Here is an 18,542-nt window from a genome sequence, read left to right on the forward strand (position 1 = left end):
TAAAAATCAAAATCGATTTTGGACCTAACACCCCTATTTTGGTACACAGGTAGTAAAAATCAAAATCGATTTTGGACCCAACACCCCAATTATAGTACACAGGTAGTACATGACAATTTTTTTTCTCAAACACCCACCCACCCCAGGATACATGCCACCTTCTGGTACACTGACCCCCCCCTGCACCAATATGTAAAAAAAAACAAGTCTTTAATTTTGAATTTCTTTCAGACAATTATTTCTATAAATAGTGATAAACTTTCCAGTATCCTGTATTCAAAACAATCGACAAAAGCAAAGAAAGACTTTGATGGGATACATTAACATGTGTTAAAATAGAGTCGAAATGGTTTCTATACTGAACATCATAAAATGTATATGCCAATCATAATACAGTTAGAGAACTTAGGTGAAAAAATAAAAAAACCTATCAACAAAGAAGCCATAATAAAAGGTTTCATTTTCATGATTTATCTTCTTCTTTTTTATCTTTATTTTCGCCTTCTTGGTTTTCGCTAAGTGCTTGTAATGCATTTTGAATATCAGCACTGTTAGGATCGACACCAGGTAGATTGCCAACAATTTGTTGTAAGAGTTCAGGGTTGTTCATGACTTCACTATAGTCTTGGTATTCATCCATAGGTTGATCAGAAGCAGGTGCTGGTGTCTAGGAGGGAAAATATGGTAGGTTTAGAATAGACTTTTTTCTAGTTAGAATTATGCTGAATAAGTAAAATCTCCAGCATCAAAATAATGAACAACCGATTAAAAATTATTTTTATCACCGTTTTGATGATGGAGTTTTAATTATTCAACATGACATCTTTATAGCAAAAGGTCCATAGTGCCATAAGTGTTTGAGAATGTCCTCAGAATATTGAGTACTAAATGGGTATTATTATCCATATAGCGGTCATTAAGTAAGCCATTAAAGATTCGAACGGCGGGCGGTATTGAAAGGTTCTATGACTAAAATAGTCATACCCGCGCTGAGAAAAGGCGTCGCGCTTCTGAGGGCTGAAATATCATTAACCGCCCTGGTTATAGGGCGATAACGTCATTTGCGGCCCGCTCGGAACTTTATTGAAGTCGTTGCATTGAAGAGAAAAGACGAAACTAACGTCAGAAAAAAACACTTTTTGGTCATTTGTGGCCCACTCGCAAGGGTACTCAAAACTTGTTGAAGTCATTGCATTGAAGCGAAAAGATTTGGCCGACGCTAGAAAAAAACGTTGTTTGAATGTCCGATATAAATAATAATAGTAATAGCGTTAAGCTTTCGTTCGTTGTTGTCATTAATTCTGCCCTTGCAGTTTGATTATTAGCCCTCTCGGGCTAATAATCAAACTGGGCGGGCAGAAAATAACAACAACGACCTCAAACTGAACGCTATTGTTATATTAATCGGTATAGAAAGCAAAATCTAACGAGTTCATTTTTATGAGAGAGTTTTGTAATTTACATTAATACAGATCTAGTAGAATACAAAATCTAGTAAGTAAGTATGCGACCGCAGTTGGAGGCGACCCGAAGACTCCTCTTTCGATAGCTATCTACCCGAAGGTAGGGGAGGGCGTCACTCTTTCTCCCTGGATTTCTCCATTTACCCTTGATCATTCTCTTAATTGCCGAGCATCAAGCAGACAGGCATCAAGTACTATTTTGAGAATCTTTGGTATGACCCGGCTGGGGGTTAAACCCCCAACCTTGCAAACTGTAGCCGAATGCTCTACCACTGTACCACGGTTTGCCAAAATCTATCTTAGAACAATTGTGTCATGTTGTGTTAGATAAAGACCTCGTTATATTCGTATTTAGTTGATGAATGTTCTTTTGGACTCTCTCTCTTTTGGAAATTTCTATAAGGAATTTCGAATAAATCATCATATTGAAAAAACGTTCTCTTACATCAGTATCCATGGCGGTAGGTGTATCTTTTTTAGCGTCATCTGCATTAGCATCATTCATTGACATCTGTATGGCTAATGCGATTTGATCTTCCTCTGACATTGCATTGAAATCAACAGAGTTCTGAAGAAATTTGAGTTCGTAAGGTAATATTTCAAGTCATCAATATTAATAAAGGAAAATTCTGTATAACTGTACATATATTACAACTTCACGTCACCAAGGACTAAGCAAAGTTGTTTTTGTAGGAGCAACGGAACTCTAGTTTTTTTACAAATTTTATTTTCAACTGAGGATTGTTTGAATAAGACATGAAACTGTCAGTATTAATACGATAATTTTCACTGCCTCAACTATCATATAACTTTACATATAAATCTGTATGCAACTTTTACACAACTAGACCATTCTATTACAGAATAATTTTTTTAGAAACCAAGTCAAAGAAAGGAATCACACTTTTCTGAATCCTGACAAGATTTTACTAAAATATCTGTAAAAAGCATAAATTTCTTACGCCACCAGGATACATGGCGTTCATCAAAAGAGAATCTTCAGTTCCTCCAGTAGTAGCTTCAGTTTTTCCACCAGCAGCCGGTGTAGTGGTAGCAGCACCTTCTCCTTCAGGTTTTGTTGGGTCTTGACGCAGCCTTTGCTCTTCCATGGATACTCTCAAAGCCTGAAAAAGGTTAATTTCATTTCATTTTACTTAAGCTGTACTTCTGAAGGAAACACGTGACAGAGGCATTTGTATTTTTGCCTGTGTTATACTTCTAAAAGAATCTGTAAATCTTTCCAAAACATTTATCATTTTCTTACATTTTTTGTTAACTATATTATAGTAATTTTCAAGGGCATTGTCTTCATTAATCGAAAAGTTGATATTCTGTTCAAATATGAGTAGATTTAAAAGAGACAAAAATGAGCTCAAAACTCACCAATGCTAATTCAGGGTCAAGATTTGGATCTACATCAAAACCAGATCCAAAATCACCACCAGCCGGTGTGTAGCCATCTTCTCCTTGCACAATTGGTGATGTACGTAAAGCATCTGTTAGGTTAGGACTTGGTGGTACAACAACCAAGTGACTCCTAAACGTTAAATGACAAGGATGTTTGATTTAAATATTATACAATTATTATCCTAAAGAGTGATGCTTCTCTTAGACATGCAATAATGCCATACGAAGTCTTTGACAAAATGCATTTTAGGCAAAAATATATGATTGTAATTCTTTATGCAATATTTAAATTACATAGGGCAATCTCTCAAAGAAACTTGAAATCTGAATCAAATGAACATTTTTGTTTGTCAAAAATGAGTGATGTACCCTGTGCCTTCTTTTCCATTTATAGTTTCAACGAATTGTGTGAGTTTATCGTGGGTTGGTGTCTATAAAAGAAATACAAGATCAGGTTTTTTAAAGAGGTGAAAAATATACGACTTAATACCACTCAAGTTTATGGTTTATACTGCAGAAAACCAGAAGAATTTGAACCAATCACTAATAAAGCTGTTACTTACTAACGGGCTAACAAGGGGTTGATTTATATAAGACTCTCAAGGTAGAAAAAAGCCAAAAAGGAGGTACTTACATTTTCACCTAATAACACGATATCCACATTGACTTTTTCTTTCTTTAATTTCTTAGCTACTTTTGTGAGCTAAACATGAAAAATAGAAACAAAAATATTAAAATTTAGTTGTTACCAGTGGATATCCCTTAAAACCTACAATAAAAGAGGTTCCCTCGTATATTCTGATTGAGAAAAAGTAAGGGCTGACACTTTGTCTGGTGAGTTTAGGCTACCTATGAATTTCTTCCCTAGGTATGGTTTTTGGTAAAAGCTGATAAGAAAATTTTTATTGCTTCGTGAAAAATGCAGTTTTAGATATTTATTTACCTCTTAAAACCTACAAAATGGTTTTCTTGAATAACTTTTTATAAAATAGTCCTTTTGGTCTCCAACTTTGAACAGTGATTCACTGCAAAGTTACTAATGCTACAATTAGATCATTTGTACCTAAATAATTTCAAAACTGTATGTTAAAATCAAATTACACCTTAAACCCTATACTATTACACCTTAAAACCTACAAACATTGACCCGTTGCTCACAACTTACTGAAATTGTGAAAATGCAATTCAGGTGCTGAACCGTGATTCAATTGATCAAATACTTGCTAGAAATCCATTCCCAAAACAATTTTTCTATTTTTAATGCCCATAATGCAATTGGGCCTGTTTTTTGTCATAAAATGGCTTTGAAGGGTCAAAACTTTTATTCAACTTTTATGTTTTTGGTATGCAATATGACCATGTTTTGAGAAATTCGATTTTCAGATTTTAGACAAAGTAAAGTATTTTTCGCTTACTTCTTTATCAACTACTTCAATAGGGCTGCCAACAAAGATTACAATTCTCATGCGATGATTCTTTCCTTGTCTGTGCTTTAAGGCTAGCTGTAGATAAAAAAAAATAAGATATAAAAAATAAAATCATAATTTGAATGTTTTCAGGGATCCCACGCTTGAATCTTAATCCCAATCTTAATTTTAGGACAAATTTTAGGAGAATTTTAGGAAAATTTCCAATTTTTTATAGGAGGATTTTAGGAAAATTTAAGAAATAAATTTCTAAAATCAACCTGAAGTCAGCAATCAGAAAGATGTTCTACTAAAAAAGATCACCCACAGGAAGACTGGAATAATGTAACAAAAATAAAACTACTTTACGTATTGGTAAACTATTATTCGTTCTAAAAGAAATTCTCTCAATATGGCTAAATCACCAGTCATACATAATGCTAACTTAGAAGATCAAAAATATTAACAAAAGTCATCTTGAATTAGAAAAACTGGGGACATATTTGAGATGTAATCTGAGCAATATAGACTGATTTTATTCAGAGTAACAAAAGATATTTCAACAGAAGGCTAGTTACCAAAAAACTTATCTTTAGATCTTCCAAAAATTGAATAGATAAAAAATACACGTTTTTTATAAGAATGGCGTAAATCTATTTCATCATGGATATTCTTAACTTTTTTGGGAGATTCATCCCAAAATATTCTTACAGCATTCTTAGGTTAGAATCCTAATTCAGACTAGATTTAACATTTAGTACATACGTCTCAAGCAGAAAATGGCATTTTTGTGAAAGGAGTGATCCTTAATTGGGGGTAATTGACAATTTATAATTGAAAATACTCTAAAAATGGCATTCTTAGCTTGAGTAGCAAAATTCCATGATGGTGATATTCTTAGCATTATTTTTAATTTTTTGGCCATTTTCATCATGGACATTCTTATAAAGTGTATTCTTATTAAAAAAAAACGTGTAGACGATGATAGCAGATGAAATAGAATGGCAAAACATTAAAGCAGATTATTTAGAACATTTTGTAATGCAGTTTCCAGTTAGAAAATGGTTGTCAGCGTTCATATTTCTTTTCATTTTTGCTTAACGAAACAAAAGAATAGTAGATTAACAGGGAAAGGCATTGTATTGTAACAAAGCTTATGCTCAAGTAAAAAATTCACAGATGAGGGCGCAAACCACCAAACCTTGCTCTTAAAATATTTGAGCCCTCTTTGTTTAATAAAGTCTGCACTCTTTCAATAAACATTTGTTTCAAATATTTCAGTGCAAAAATATATTTTAAACATGTTGTTTCAAGGTCAGGTAGCTTGCTCGCAGTTTGTTTTGACTTTACTGAGGAAAAATCTTAGTTTCTTGTCTGATTATACAAATACACAAACATAATCAGCTACCGTGATTTCAGATTTTTTAGGAATTTAGGAGAATTTGTTGAATTTTAGGAGGATTTTAGGAATTTTAGGAGGAGTGGGATCCCTGTGTTTTATAGTCGAACGTGCGCAACGCACTGGGCTCAACTTCAGTGGCTTCAAATTATTCATAGGCCCAATTGTAGACCCCCAGATATTTACCCAATGAACAAGTGTGCCAAATTTCAACCAAATCCGACCATTTTGGAGGGCTGTAGGCTGCTTCAAAGCTTTAGCCTCGTTTTGGCAAAAAACTCGTCCCCAGGCCCCAAAAATCTAAATTTTTGAAAAATGCAAAAAGCACCCCCAGATATTTACCCAAGGAACAAGTGTGCAAAATTTTAGCCAAATCGAACAATTTTTGAAGTCTCCAGGCTGCCCCAAAGTTTTAGCCTCGTTTTGGCGAAAAACTCGTCCCCAGGCCCCAAAAATCTAAATTTTTGAAAAATGCAAAAAGCACCCCCAGATATTCACCCAAGGAACAAGTGTGCAAAATTTCAGCCAGATCGAACAATTTTTGAAGTCTCCAGGCTGCCCCAAAATTTTAGCCTCGTTTTGGCGAAAAACTCGTCCCCAGGCCCCAAAAATCAAATTTTTGAAAAATGAAAAAAAAACACACCCAGATATTCACCCAAGGAACAAGTGTGCAAAATTTCAGCCAGATCGAACAATTTTTGAAGTCTCCAGGCTGCCCCAAAATTTAGCCTCGTTTTGGCGAAAACTCGTCCCCAGGCCCCAAAAATCAAAAATTTTGAAAAATGAAAAAAACAACCCCCCAGATATTCACCCAAGGAACAAGTGTGCAAAATTTCAGCCAAATCCGACCATTTTTGAAGTCTCCAGGCTGCCCCAAAGTTTTAGCCTCGTTTTGGCGAAAACTCGTCCCCAGGCCCCAAAAATCAAAAATTTTGAAAAATGAAAAAAACACCCCCAGATATTCACCCAAGGAACAAGTGTGCAAAATTTCAGCCAAATCCGACCATTTTTGAAGTCTCCAGGCTGCCCCAAAGTTTTAGCCTCATTTTGGCAAAAACTCGTCCCCAGGCCCCAAAAATCAAAAATTTTGAAAAATGAAAAAAACACCCCCAGATATTCACCCAAGGAACAAGTGTGCCAAATTTCAGCCAAATCGAACAATTTTTGAAGTCTCCAGGCTGCCCCAAAGTTTTGGGACATACACACACACACACAGACACACACACAGACACACATTCTCAGATTCTAACTCAACTGAAGTTGAGAATACAGTTAATAAGCATGTATCAAACCTTATCTATTCGCAAGGAATAAAAAGGTTGATAGTTGAAATATTGTGCTCTGCAATAAGAATATGAAAAAGGTAAGTTCAAATCAAATTGCATCAAGTCGGATAAAGGTACCATTATAACAAAAATGCATTATCTTACATGTGCAATTTTAACTCCTGTTAAGAAGTTTGCACTTCCTTTTGGTTGAACATTGTGAAGTTTGGATAGTATACGTCCAACGTCTGTAGTCAAAGTTACAAGAACTTCCAAACTAAAATTGAAAAGAATTGAACAATTTACCAAATACTTTGCAAAAATTATAATAAATTACATATATTACACAAATAAAAATAGTTAGCTTCACAAACAAACTATCACTTGAATTGAACAGGATTAACCTAATATTAATTTCCAATAAAAAAGTCAATATCTTAATTAATATGTTAAAGCTTCAAATATTATTCAACTTGTCCATACAAATCCTCCTACACACTGAGCACATTTTTGTAGTTGCTGATGAGCCATTCCAAGGAGTACCATAACATGGCTATTTATTGCATCTTACACAACCATTATGTACAACAAAAATTATTCCTCTATCCAAAACATACCTAGCAGAAGTCATAAGTGCAACATTATTTTCTGGGTTCTGTCTTGTTTTTGCATGGCAAATAACACTAACAGCATCTTGTTGCGCAGAAATTCTTGTTGGCATAAAATCCCCATTCCTCATCCACTCACTGTTATCCACACTGTATGAAAGACAAAAGAAAGATGAAAATGACATCTATAATGTTATGTTAACAATCATAGCCAAGCCTTGTTTTGACTTTTTTTCTCTATACAAAGACTGATCCAGATTACTTTCTGTAAATACAGCTTTCCCAAACATTTTTTGTAGCCCTCCACTATCTAGTATCAGGAGATAAACACACCCTTAGGATATATTTTTTTTCTTAGGGTTGTTAAATTTTTTCGAACTCTTTCTAAAAGTTTAGTATGTTGTCATTCTGTAAATTGGGCTCATAACAACAAGCCTAATCTGTCAAAAATATAGTTTCAATGAGTGATTCCTACCTTTCTTTAATTCCTATTTCTAAAGAAGCGTGAGAGTATTAGATTTGGGTTGTCCACAAATAATATTCAAAAGCTGTTAAAAGCTAAAACCCTTCTATCTTCCCTATTACAGCCAAAACCTAATACCCAGATGAAATCAATCGTACAATTTCGAACGAAAAGCGCAATTGAAACCAATAGAATATAATCCAACGGGATTGAATAATTACAATCCGATTGTCGAACGCAATCAAATCTCAATTGAACGGCCGATTCCTGGGTAATATTTGATTGTGTTGGATTGTGTTTGAATAACGTTCGATAGATTTTTAATTACAGTCCATTGATCTTTCAATCTGTTCAATTACAAATATGTTCCATAAGTTTGATTGCAATTAAATTGGCTCACTCCTTTAGAGTGGGAAAACCAGATACAAGCAAGCGCATGAGTACTGTATACTATGGGAATAAAGTAAGCAAATACAATTGAATGTAATCGAAGCAATGAAACAGCAGATCCTGGGTTATATTTGACTGCGATTCAATTGCAGTTGACAATCAAATTGCAATTATTCTATTGCTTTCAATTGATTCAGCATTTGATTCTTTCAATTGACAACGTTTAGACATACCTCTCAAGACTTTTCCAAATTTCAATAAATGATATTATTAAATATGATGCGGGTTAACCACCAACCCTAGTTTTTGGTGCATATGGCTTGTGTGAGGGCAGACATATTAATGCAAGCTAGTATTGGGCTGTTTCTTATTTTCAACTCTTAGACAAAAGCAGGAGTTTGATGTGAGAGTGTCACAAAAAAATCTTTCTTTTTGATGAAAGCAAACAACTTTTATTTGAGTGGATGTTACTTTTAAAATAACCACCACATGGTTGGGTTAATTCTGACTTTAGTGGTTTTAAGCTAAAGCTCAAATTTTTGCTTTTTCTGAAGTACAAAAGGTAATAGTTAGTCTATTGAGTTAGAGTAAAAGGGGAACCTTTTATCAAGAAGATATGGGCAAGAAAGACACTTTTTAGCAGAAATTAGATTTACTTACAATACACCTATGGACCCTTAACAGGATTTGAGGAAAATTGTTTCTCAGTAAGCAGCATTCTTAGCCTACATCTAAATCAAACCAAGCAAATCCCTGCCAAAACCCTAGTAAACCAAATGACAAAAAATAAGATTTGCAATAATTTTGACACATTTACAGGTCTAAAAAGGCCAAAAAATGTAATTTTTCTCTAATTTCTGCATGTATTGCAAATCAGTACCCCCAGGGAGTTTAGGCAATTTTGGATTTCTGACATTAAAAATTGCAAAGAATGTCTTTTTGAAAATATGATCTCTTTTAAGGTGTTTTTGCATTTTTTTGCTGTTTTTACGCCATTTTAAGGATAAATTTTTCAGCAAACGCCCAAATTAAATTCCTGCCAAATTTAGTTTTTTCGTCCATCTGCCAAATTAAATTCCCTTTAAAAAACTTTTTCGGCCATCCGTCCAAAATTAATTCCCGCCAAAATTTCTTCCTTTTAGGTACATCTTGAATTTTTGACTTTGCTCTAAAAATGATTGTTGACACCCTACCCTGACATCACACAAAATCAGCCTATTCGGCCAATATAGGCATAATTTTTGCATATCAATTTGGGAAATAGCGGAATTTTGCAGCTCTCGCTGTCATTCTCTATGCAACTTGCCAAGCTGATATAATTCAATATATGAAATGGAAAAGCAAAAAGACATTTTCCTAAATGCTAAGAGCGCAATGACCTATTTCCCTGTCCTATCTTTCACTTTACCTTGTTTCTTTGGACTTTTTGAGACTAAGTTTCTCATTTCTGAATGAGTTGCGGGAATTGTAAAATCTCTTAATCATAAAGGATGTCAACATCAGACCTACTTACGGTATGCATGACATCACTTTTATGATATAAAGATATAGCTGCATTTTACAACCTGTAAATTTTGTAAATCAGGTTTTTTATTTAACTTTGTAATTTAATGACCAGCTGCCAGGCCATTCATTTGAGGGCTATGCATGTTTCCCTCTACTGATGCAAGTTACCCAACTTCACGGTAGAGTAGAGCTGAGAGCGGGAACATTTCTTTTGAAATTTTACTGCTTTGTTTGGTTAAGCTAATGAAAGTTACCCGATCTCATGGTACATTTTACAACATGCGAATTTTGTAAATCAGGTTTCTTTTGATTTAACTTTATATTTTAATGATCAGCCAGGTTATTCATTTAACTTAATTTAAGTTAAACTTTTTGAAAATATGATCTCTTTTAAGGTGTTTTTGCATTTTTTTTGCTGTTTTTACGCCATTTTAAGGATAAATTTTTCAGCAAACGCCAAATTAAATTCCTGCCAAATTTAGTTTTTTCGTCCATCTGCCAAATTAAATTCCCTTTTAAAAACTTTTTCGGCCATCCGCCAAAATTAATTCCCGCCAAAATTTCTTCCTTTTAGGTACATCTTGAATTTTTGACTTTGCTCTAAAAATGATTGTTGACACCCTACCCTGACATCACACTAAATCAGCCTATTCGACCAATATAGGCATAATTTTTGCATATCAATTTGGGAAATAGCAGAATTTTGCAGCTCTCGCTGTCATTCTCTATGCAACTTGTCAAGCTGATATTTTATAAATCAGGTTTCTTTTGATTTAACTTTATATTTTAATGATCAGCCAGGTCATTCATTTGAGGGCTATGCATGTTCAATCTTAGCCTCCACTGATACAAGTTACTCGATCTAATGGTACCACCTGAATTATGGAATGGCGGATAGGGAAAATTATTGAGGAAACAAATTGCCTGTCGCGCTTGAGCATTTAGTGAGATCTTGTGAAAAGGTCTATTATCAGCACATATGGAAAACTTCTCCCAAATCTCCAGGAAAGATTTTAAAGATTTTCCATTTTGAAAATAAAAATATCCCTGGCTTGGAATACAGTGAATGGTCCTAAATCCAACAGCCCTGCCTAAATTCGACTTTTAAAGTAGGCTTTTAAATTGAAATATGAAAAAAATCCGTAGTGGAACACACACGAATGTCTGGAACAAAGAAGACCATATAGACCTTTTTTTAAAGAGGCAGCCATGTTGAATAATTATGTACTCCAGCATAAAAACAATGATACAGCCATGCATAATTTTTAAAATATGTATGATACAGTAATTATGCATGGCTGTATCATTGTTTTTATGCTGGAGTACATAATTATTCAACATGGCTGCCTCTTTAAAAAAAGGTATATTAGTGGCAAAACGATGGAGCGTTTGATGCCACTTCGTGCTGCAGGTTACACACTCGCTATTTGTTAATCCAATTGGGCGATAGTGGCAGTTAGGCGGTGGGCGTTCTCTAATTCTCCAATCGGTGGCGTCCGGTCATTTTGAATGAAAACAAAAAAATTAAAAAGGGCTCGCTATCAGTGAAAGTTATCGTGACATGTTATGATTGAGTATGATTGATAAACTTGGTGGAGTTATCGAAACAAATTTGTTGTCAAAGAGATTCAACAGTAAGTGAAAATACAGGCCAGATATCAACAGTCCCATCATGTTTCGTCCCAAGTTTAGCAACTCCAGAAGTAGCTGGAAGTAGGGAGGTCAGGGCAAAATTTCAAACTCATCTAATCACTTTGAAAATAAGTCCATTTGAAAAAGGGTAAAAAATGCAAGAAAATGAGGGGTCATAGACCTCTCAGAAAAAAGCGGTTCCGAAGATATGCCATTTTTTGTGGCTTAAAAAACAGCTCTTTCGGTAACAAATGGCTTAGGCTAAATGGGTAAGAGCTGACGGCACCAAAAACAGTGAAAAAATCACTTTTTCAGATTCAAAATTTAATATCTTTTCAACGGCTTATTCAATTGTTCTGAAATTTTCAGGAGAGTTAAACATGGATGTAAGCTTCCAAGTTTTGAAAAAAAGTAAAAAATCATTCTCTCGAAAATGTGTATTTTACAGACCCACCAGCTAATTCAAAGATCAAAGTAAAAATTTGATCAAAAACAGGTGTTCCTGGAGTCCGATTGGCTTGAAATCTTGCACACATGCTTGGATTCATGAAACTAGTCAAAATCTGAAATTAAAAAAGTTTTGGAATATCTGGCGGTATTTTACAGACCGGTCTGTAAATTACACATTTTGATAAAAAAAGTGATCCTGTCGTCCAATTTACCTGAAATTTCGCACACAAGCTGGGATTCTTAAAACAAGTCAAAATCTGAATTTTCAAAATTTTCGGAATATCTGGCGGTATTTTACAGACAGGTCTGTAAATTATTACAGACAGGTCTGTAAATTACACATTCTGGTCCAAAAAAGGGGATCCCGTGGTCCGATTTACCTGAAATTTTGCACACAAGCTGGGATTCATGAAAATAGTCTGAAAAGTTTTCAAAATTGTCTGAATATCTGGCAGTATTTTACAGACCGGTCTTTCTACACAATTCAATTTGTTAATCTAGCATGTACCTAAATGCGCAAATTTTGCACACAAGCCACAATTCATTTAAGTCAAAATCGAAAACCTGAAAACAGTCCCAACTTTATGAGATTTTATGAGATTTCCAAAACTATGCCATTAGTTAACAACAAGTTTTTCCCACTTTCTTGAAAAAAAAATTTGCAAAGCAGATTCATTGAGATTTTCTTTTCTAGAAAAATTTCCTTGCAGAGAGGTCCAAAAAAATTTGAAACTGGCAACTCCTGATACAAAATTTCTACAGGTTGATTAAGTTCGGAGAAGTTTTACTTCTTTGAAATGAAAGTTTTCATTTTCCTATGAAAATTTGAGGGCTTTCCTATTTTGGTAGAAGAAACGTTTGTCTCAGGAGGACACAAAAGTGTCAAGGCAGTAGCAAGAGATTGGGAATTTAGAGAAGATTTATCAAGAAAATAAATAAGCTGAGACAAATCATTTTATGTTACTTTGTTGGAGCTAACATCCCAAAAATCTGTAATTTTTTTTTGCATAAAAAATTTCTGAAAGCTGAGATTCAGTTGTTTGTTTATATTTTCTGCCATTTTGAGAAAAAAAAAGACCAATCAAAAGGCAGTTCGAACGTCAAATGACGTCACATACAAATCAAAAAAATTGAAAAAGTTAATGAGAAAATTTGTCTTACCATACCATAGAAAACTGGCTCATACGTTTGAGCAGAACAAGTTTTGGAAAAACAAATTATATAGCTGAATAGCAGAAGCATTCAGCTTTGATTTGATACCACGCACTAGCAGGCCTCCCAGCCTCAATTATGTAAAATAAAACAGAAATAACGGACAAAAAAATTCAAAAATACAGGAAAATACAGGACAAATCGTATAAAAAAAACGGGATTTTCCAATTCTTTCAATCAAAACACAGGAATTTCTCAGCACTTTCATGTATAAAATAGCACTAAAAAATCGGTAAATCAATATACTATAATAGTAAAACTAGTAGTGAAAGATATTAACAAGAACTTGGTTGGAGTTTCATTGAGGAAGATCTTTTTTATAAGAACAATTTTTTTAAGATCAAGGCTAGGCTCCAAAAAAACAAAAATAAGAGCAACTAAAGAGCTACGCCTGAAATGACTGAATCTTAAGCAGTGAGAACGGGGTAAAAAGCCAAAAATATTAAAAAGTATCAAAGTACCATCGCGTAAATGAGGCGAAATAGAACAAACAAATCAGAATAAAATGTGACAGTTCTAGAGTATATTCAGGCTAGTCTTACTTTACCTAAAACCTGACAACAAATATCAACTAAAAAAGCAAATACATACAAACAAAATAACGACGAGAAGAAGAGTTCAGACAGTTCAAATCTTCATCTTTTTCTCTACTTCACTCAATTCCCATGGCTCGCACCCCCCCCCCCGCCTGAGCGGGGGGAGCTACACCTAAAATTTGCCATATAAGAGGTGGGAGCTGCTTGTTTTTCCTGACAGGCGGGGGGAGCTCTATCTTGGGGGGGGGGCCTGCATTAGTTTATGTAATTCTGGGGGCTAAATAACACTTCCTAAATATTTTTCTTTACTGTTGGTTTTTAATTTCTCTAAACCTTTATGTTTTCATGCAAAGTGTGAACCCTTTAAGTGCCAATGTCGTATATATCAGACATGGGCTATGTAGGAGGGCGAAGCCAAATTTGGCCCTGAGAAACTTAATTCTGTCCTCCAGCGAATTAGTTTGAAGTTCTACCACTCGGCACCTTTCTATCATTCAGTCAGGTCCGCGCCTAAATCGGGCGGCGCCAAAGGCGTCTAAAAGAAAGAGGAGACTCTAAGCTATCCAACGGACTATAAACGAGCTTCTAACTCCTTCTAGATCTGGAGATATAAGCCTTTAAAGTTTGAACTAGCGATTTTCTTTAAAAAACTTAGCAAAAAAATGACCGTGGCACTTAAAGGGTTAAAATGCAAAAATGAAGACATTCTATTGCATTCTCTAAAAGTGTACACACATGTAAATAGAGCTTTGTGAATGCCATAAAATTTTTCCCCTATACTGGGACCTAAAATTTTATCAGGCTGGGGGGACCTTGTTCTCAGGGGGGACCTAAATTTGGCGGGGGGACCTAGAACCCCAGTCGGAGCCATGATTCCAATGAAAGTTCTGCTTTTCTTTTCAATCCCATACTTATTTTAGTTTGAGCACTGATTAGTTTATCTCTGTTTATGTTCTTAGTTTTAGTGATAGCTTCTAACTCTATGTTTCCTTCCTCAATTGTTCTTTTGGCAGTTTGCATACTTGTTAGTTCTTCTGAACCTTCTCTTGTTCCCTTTTCCTGGTTTTTGTTTCTTCCTCTTCTTTTCTCTTTTCGCTGAGATAATACTGATATATGGAATGCGCAGACTCACATCACCTTCTCAATTCCTTTGTAACTTCAACCTTGTTACAACCTCCATTCTCGATAATAAAATCCTTGACAAATCTTAAAGCTTCAAGAGTATCTGTTTGCAATGAGAATCCATGGACTGCTAAGATTGCCTTGTTAATTGAAAATCCTCTCTCTGGCTCAGCATTTCCATGAGGAAGTTCTCCACTTCCATTACTTGCACTGAAGCTTTGATTTGGATCTACAGAATGAAGAGCTTCAATAACTTCTGCATTTTAATTCTTGCTGCTTGTCTGACAAAGTAGGGCTAGTAACAGTTTTCTTGAGAGTAAATGTTGAAGAAAACGCTTTCTGTCCTTTCATCAACTCTCTAAGTTCTTAACATGCGTTGCAGTCTGACTGTGCTGTTTTTAATATCTGAAATTCCACCATTGCTACATTTGAAAGCTTTATTAAAAATAAATACTACATCTAGCTGAGTGCTTATCCTCCTTCACTTGACCTAGCCAGTCATGACTTTCCTCCCATGATTTATTATACTTTGTTCTAGTTATTTCTTTTTAGTAAACTAAAAAACAAGCAAAGGCTATAGAAAGACTGTTTAAAATTTAATGGTAAATGAGTAGTGAACTGTGTTAACCGTTTATAAACCTGAAAGACATTCCAATGTAACAATGCAGAGATTTGTGACAGGCTTCATTGATTTTAAAACTTTGGCTAAAGCGGGTCTGAAAATACAGGAAAATACAGGTATATTTGTTTTGATGAAATACAGGAAAAAACAGGAAAAAAATAGGAAAATATCAGAATACAGGAAATACAGGAAATACAGGACGGCTGGGAGGCCTGCACTAGTAAAAATGTTGTGAAATTCCTTTTTTCACGCGTAGATTCAAAACAAACTTGAATCACGAGGGAAGACTATAGTGAAAAAATTATACGGCTAACGATTTTTGCTCAATTGTTATAACCTTTTGAAAAAGGCCTATGTTTTGAAACGTCGGTGCCAGTTTCCGTGTCCGTCAAAAATGGTAGGCAGTCGGGTGTTTAAGATAAAAACTGCAATTATTGCTCTTTTCAGAAATTATTGCCGAAAACGGCAATTTTTTAACGAAGAAATGCTGAATCAGCAAAATGTGTTGTCCTTTTAAGGGCAAAGATGTCAGAGGTGTTTGAAAATAGTAAAATTGCATCGAGAAAAAGGTTTTTCGGATTTTTAAAAGTGATTTTTTTCAATTTTTCGTTGCTCAATAACATGAAAAGTTCTAAAATAATAAGTTAAAAGATCCTGCATCGATGCCGAAACACAGCCAGAAAGAGATAACAAAACCCCCGTTGTAAATTTGTTTACATATGACTCGATTTTGCTATCTGCATTTCCAACAAAAACCAGTTGAAAACAAAACTAAGCGACAATAAGCGAGGCACAGTGGGCCTACGTCAAATACCACGTGTTCAATAATAAAATCAACTTTTATTTGCAAAAACGGCAATAATTGCCGAAAACGGCAATTTTCATTTATTTACTTTTTTATTTTTCTGCTGATTCAGCATTTCATCGTTAAAAAAATTGCCGTTTTCGGCAATAATTTCCGAAAAGAGCAATAATTGCAGTTTTTATCTTAAACACCCGACTGGTAGGTGGGTTGCGATTATCGGACGATTGTGACTCAAGGAAGCAACGAAAACGGCTTGTTTTTTTTTTAGAAGACAGATTAAGAAATTCTCTATACTTAAAAAAAAAGGTTTCTGAATATCTTTTTTCAAAGGTGAGATATTTATCTCCAAACTTCTTTTTTACGAAAATCGGGAATTGTTACCGCTCCGCACGCGACCTCTCAGCCTCCCTACCAGAAGATTTTTAAGTTTGAATTTTTTTTTTCAAAACCTATCTTCTCGAGCTTTGAAACAGAAAGAAAATGAGAGGTCATAGGCCTCCAGAGGATAAGTGGTTGTAAAGACATTCAAATTTTAGTGTCAAAAACGTTCGGCACTTTACCAATTTGCCGTCTAGCCTGAGTAGCAACTCCAGAAGATTTTTCAAATTTTAATTTTTTTTTCAAAATCTATCCTATCTTGTAGAGCTTTGAAAAAGAAAGAAAATGAGGGGTCATAGGCCTCCAGAGGATAAGTGGTTGTAAAGATATTCAAATTTTAGTGTCAAAAATTTGACTAAAAATGTCAAAAAAAAGGTTAGGAAAATAGCTTGGAAAAATTCGAAAAATGTGTCAAAAAAGAAAAAAAATAAATTTTCCAGTCATGCTTCTTAAATTTTGCATATCTCTTTTTCTACTGTAGCTAGAGACCTCAAATTTGGAGGGAGAATTCTTTGATGGTGTTAAAATATTATTATATAAAAATATTTGTAAAATATTTTAGTATATTTATCAAAATAACGAAAGATATATTTTTTTGAAAAAAGAAGACATTGCATTTTTTATTTTTGTTCTTGAAGAAAATAGCTTGGAAAAGGTTGAAATGAGTCAAAAAAGGTGGTAGGACCCATTTTCAAGGGGTCTCTGGAAATGGAGGAACAAAAACTTATGAGTAAAGAATAAGTTTTTCTGAAAGGAGAAACCCCAAATGAAAAGAAAATCCATTTCGGCAGAAATAAAAACTTTTTTTTGGGACATTCCCATGCTAAAGAAGCAAAAAAAAAGTTAAAAAAACTAGATGAAAATGAAAGAACTAGAATTAGCGATTGTGATTTTTGAATTCCTCACCCTTTTTCTGATAAACATACAAAGTTTCAGCCTTCAAACATATTTTCCTCCGTTTCCAGACACATTTATTCATTGAAAGTTGCAAAATGTTTTTCTCCCGTCGGCAAACAATTTTCAAAATGTTGCAAAACGTTCGGCATTTTACCAATTTGCCGTCTAGCCCGTGTCCACAGTGTTATATACCGCTGGAAAGCTAAGATCACGGGCTTTCATTTAGTAAAAACCGGAACGCTTTAGCATACATAGAAACAAAGTTCCAAGGGTTCAAAGTTCACGGAAAAATGAAACATTTGGTTTGACGTCAACGAATGTTGCATGACTTCTGGAGTCGCTAGCCTGAGTCCGCAGTGTTGTATATACTGGTGGAAAGCTAATATCACGGGCTTTCTTTTAGTAAAAACCGGAATGCTTTAGCATACATAGAAAAAAGTTCAAAGGGTTGAAAGTTCACGGAAAAATGAAACATTTGGTTTGACGTCAACGATAGTTGCGTGACTTCTGGAGTCGCTAGACTCAATTCTATTCAATTTTCGAGAGTCGGGCGGGCGACGCAAAACGAAGATATTTGTGATTGCCGCCAAGTCCACAGAAAATTTCCACATGAAATCCAACAATGGCTTTTCCATTCCTGTATTTTGGTATACAATTCAAAGGAATGATGGAAAGGAGGCAAAAAGGTCTATTATTTTTGTAAACTCTCTGTATTGCGCCAGAAAGACTTTTTTGGGAGTAGCTCCTCTTCTCCTACATTTTGGTGAGGCAAGGTGGGGATGAGGAAATGTTATAAAAGCTCTCTTACCATACAATAGTTGATTCGAGGACCATTCTTGTGATGATTTATAATGATATAGACTTTATTGGCTGTTAGCTGCTTTTTGCTTAGTTTTTCTGCTCGATACTACTGCTACTGGATGTGGGTACAAAAAGTGAATCAGCAACCTTGTTTATTATTGCTTGGTTGCACGTGTTGAC

The 18,542-nt window shown here is 34.7% G+C and overlaps 1 protein-coding gene across 1 annotated transcript; it reads right to left on the reverse strand.

Annotated features, from left to right (window-relative positions):
• Positions 1-193: 193 nt before the first annotated feature.
• Positions 194-18,513, reverse strand: LOC136801946 (26S proteasome non-ATPase regulatory subunit 4-like). Its single transcript, XM_067058642.1, has 10 exons — positions 18,370-18,513; positions 7,558-7,698; positions 7,106-7,217; positions 4,286-4,372; positions 3,505-3,573; positions 3,240-3,301; positions 2,847-3,000; positions 2,426-2,587; positions 1,909-2,031; positions 194-667 (listed from the first exon to the last, which is right to left on the reverse strand). Exons 1-10 carry the CDS (start codon positions 18,393-18,395, stop codon positions 464-466), a joined length of 1,140 nt encoding a protein of 379 aa, XP_066914743.1. The 5' UTR covers positions 18,396-18,513; the 3' UTR covers positions 194-463.
• Between the last annotated feature and the right edge of the window lie 29 nt (positions 18,514-18,542).

The sequence above is a fragment of the Clytia hemisphaerica genome, unplaced genomic scaffold (genome assembly GCF_902728285.1).
Source record: "Clytia hemisphaerica strain Z4C2 unplaced genomic scaffold, Clytia hemisphaerica genome assembly, whole genome shotgun sequence".
Taxonomy (NCBI): domain Eukaryota; kingdom Metazoa; phylum Cnidaria; class Hydrozoa; order Leptothecata; family Clytiidae; genus Clytia; species Clytia hemisphaerica.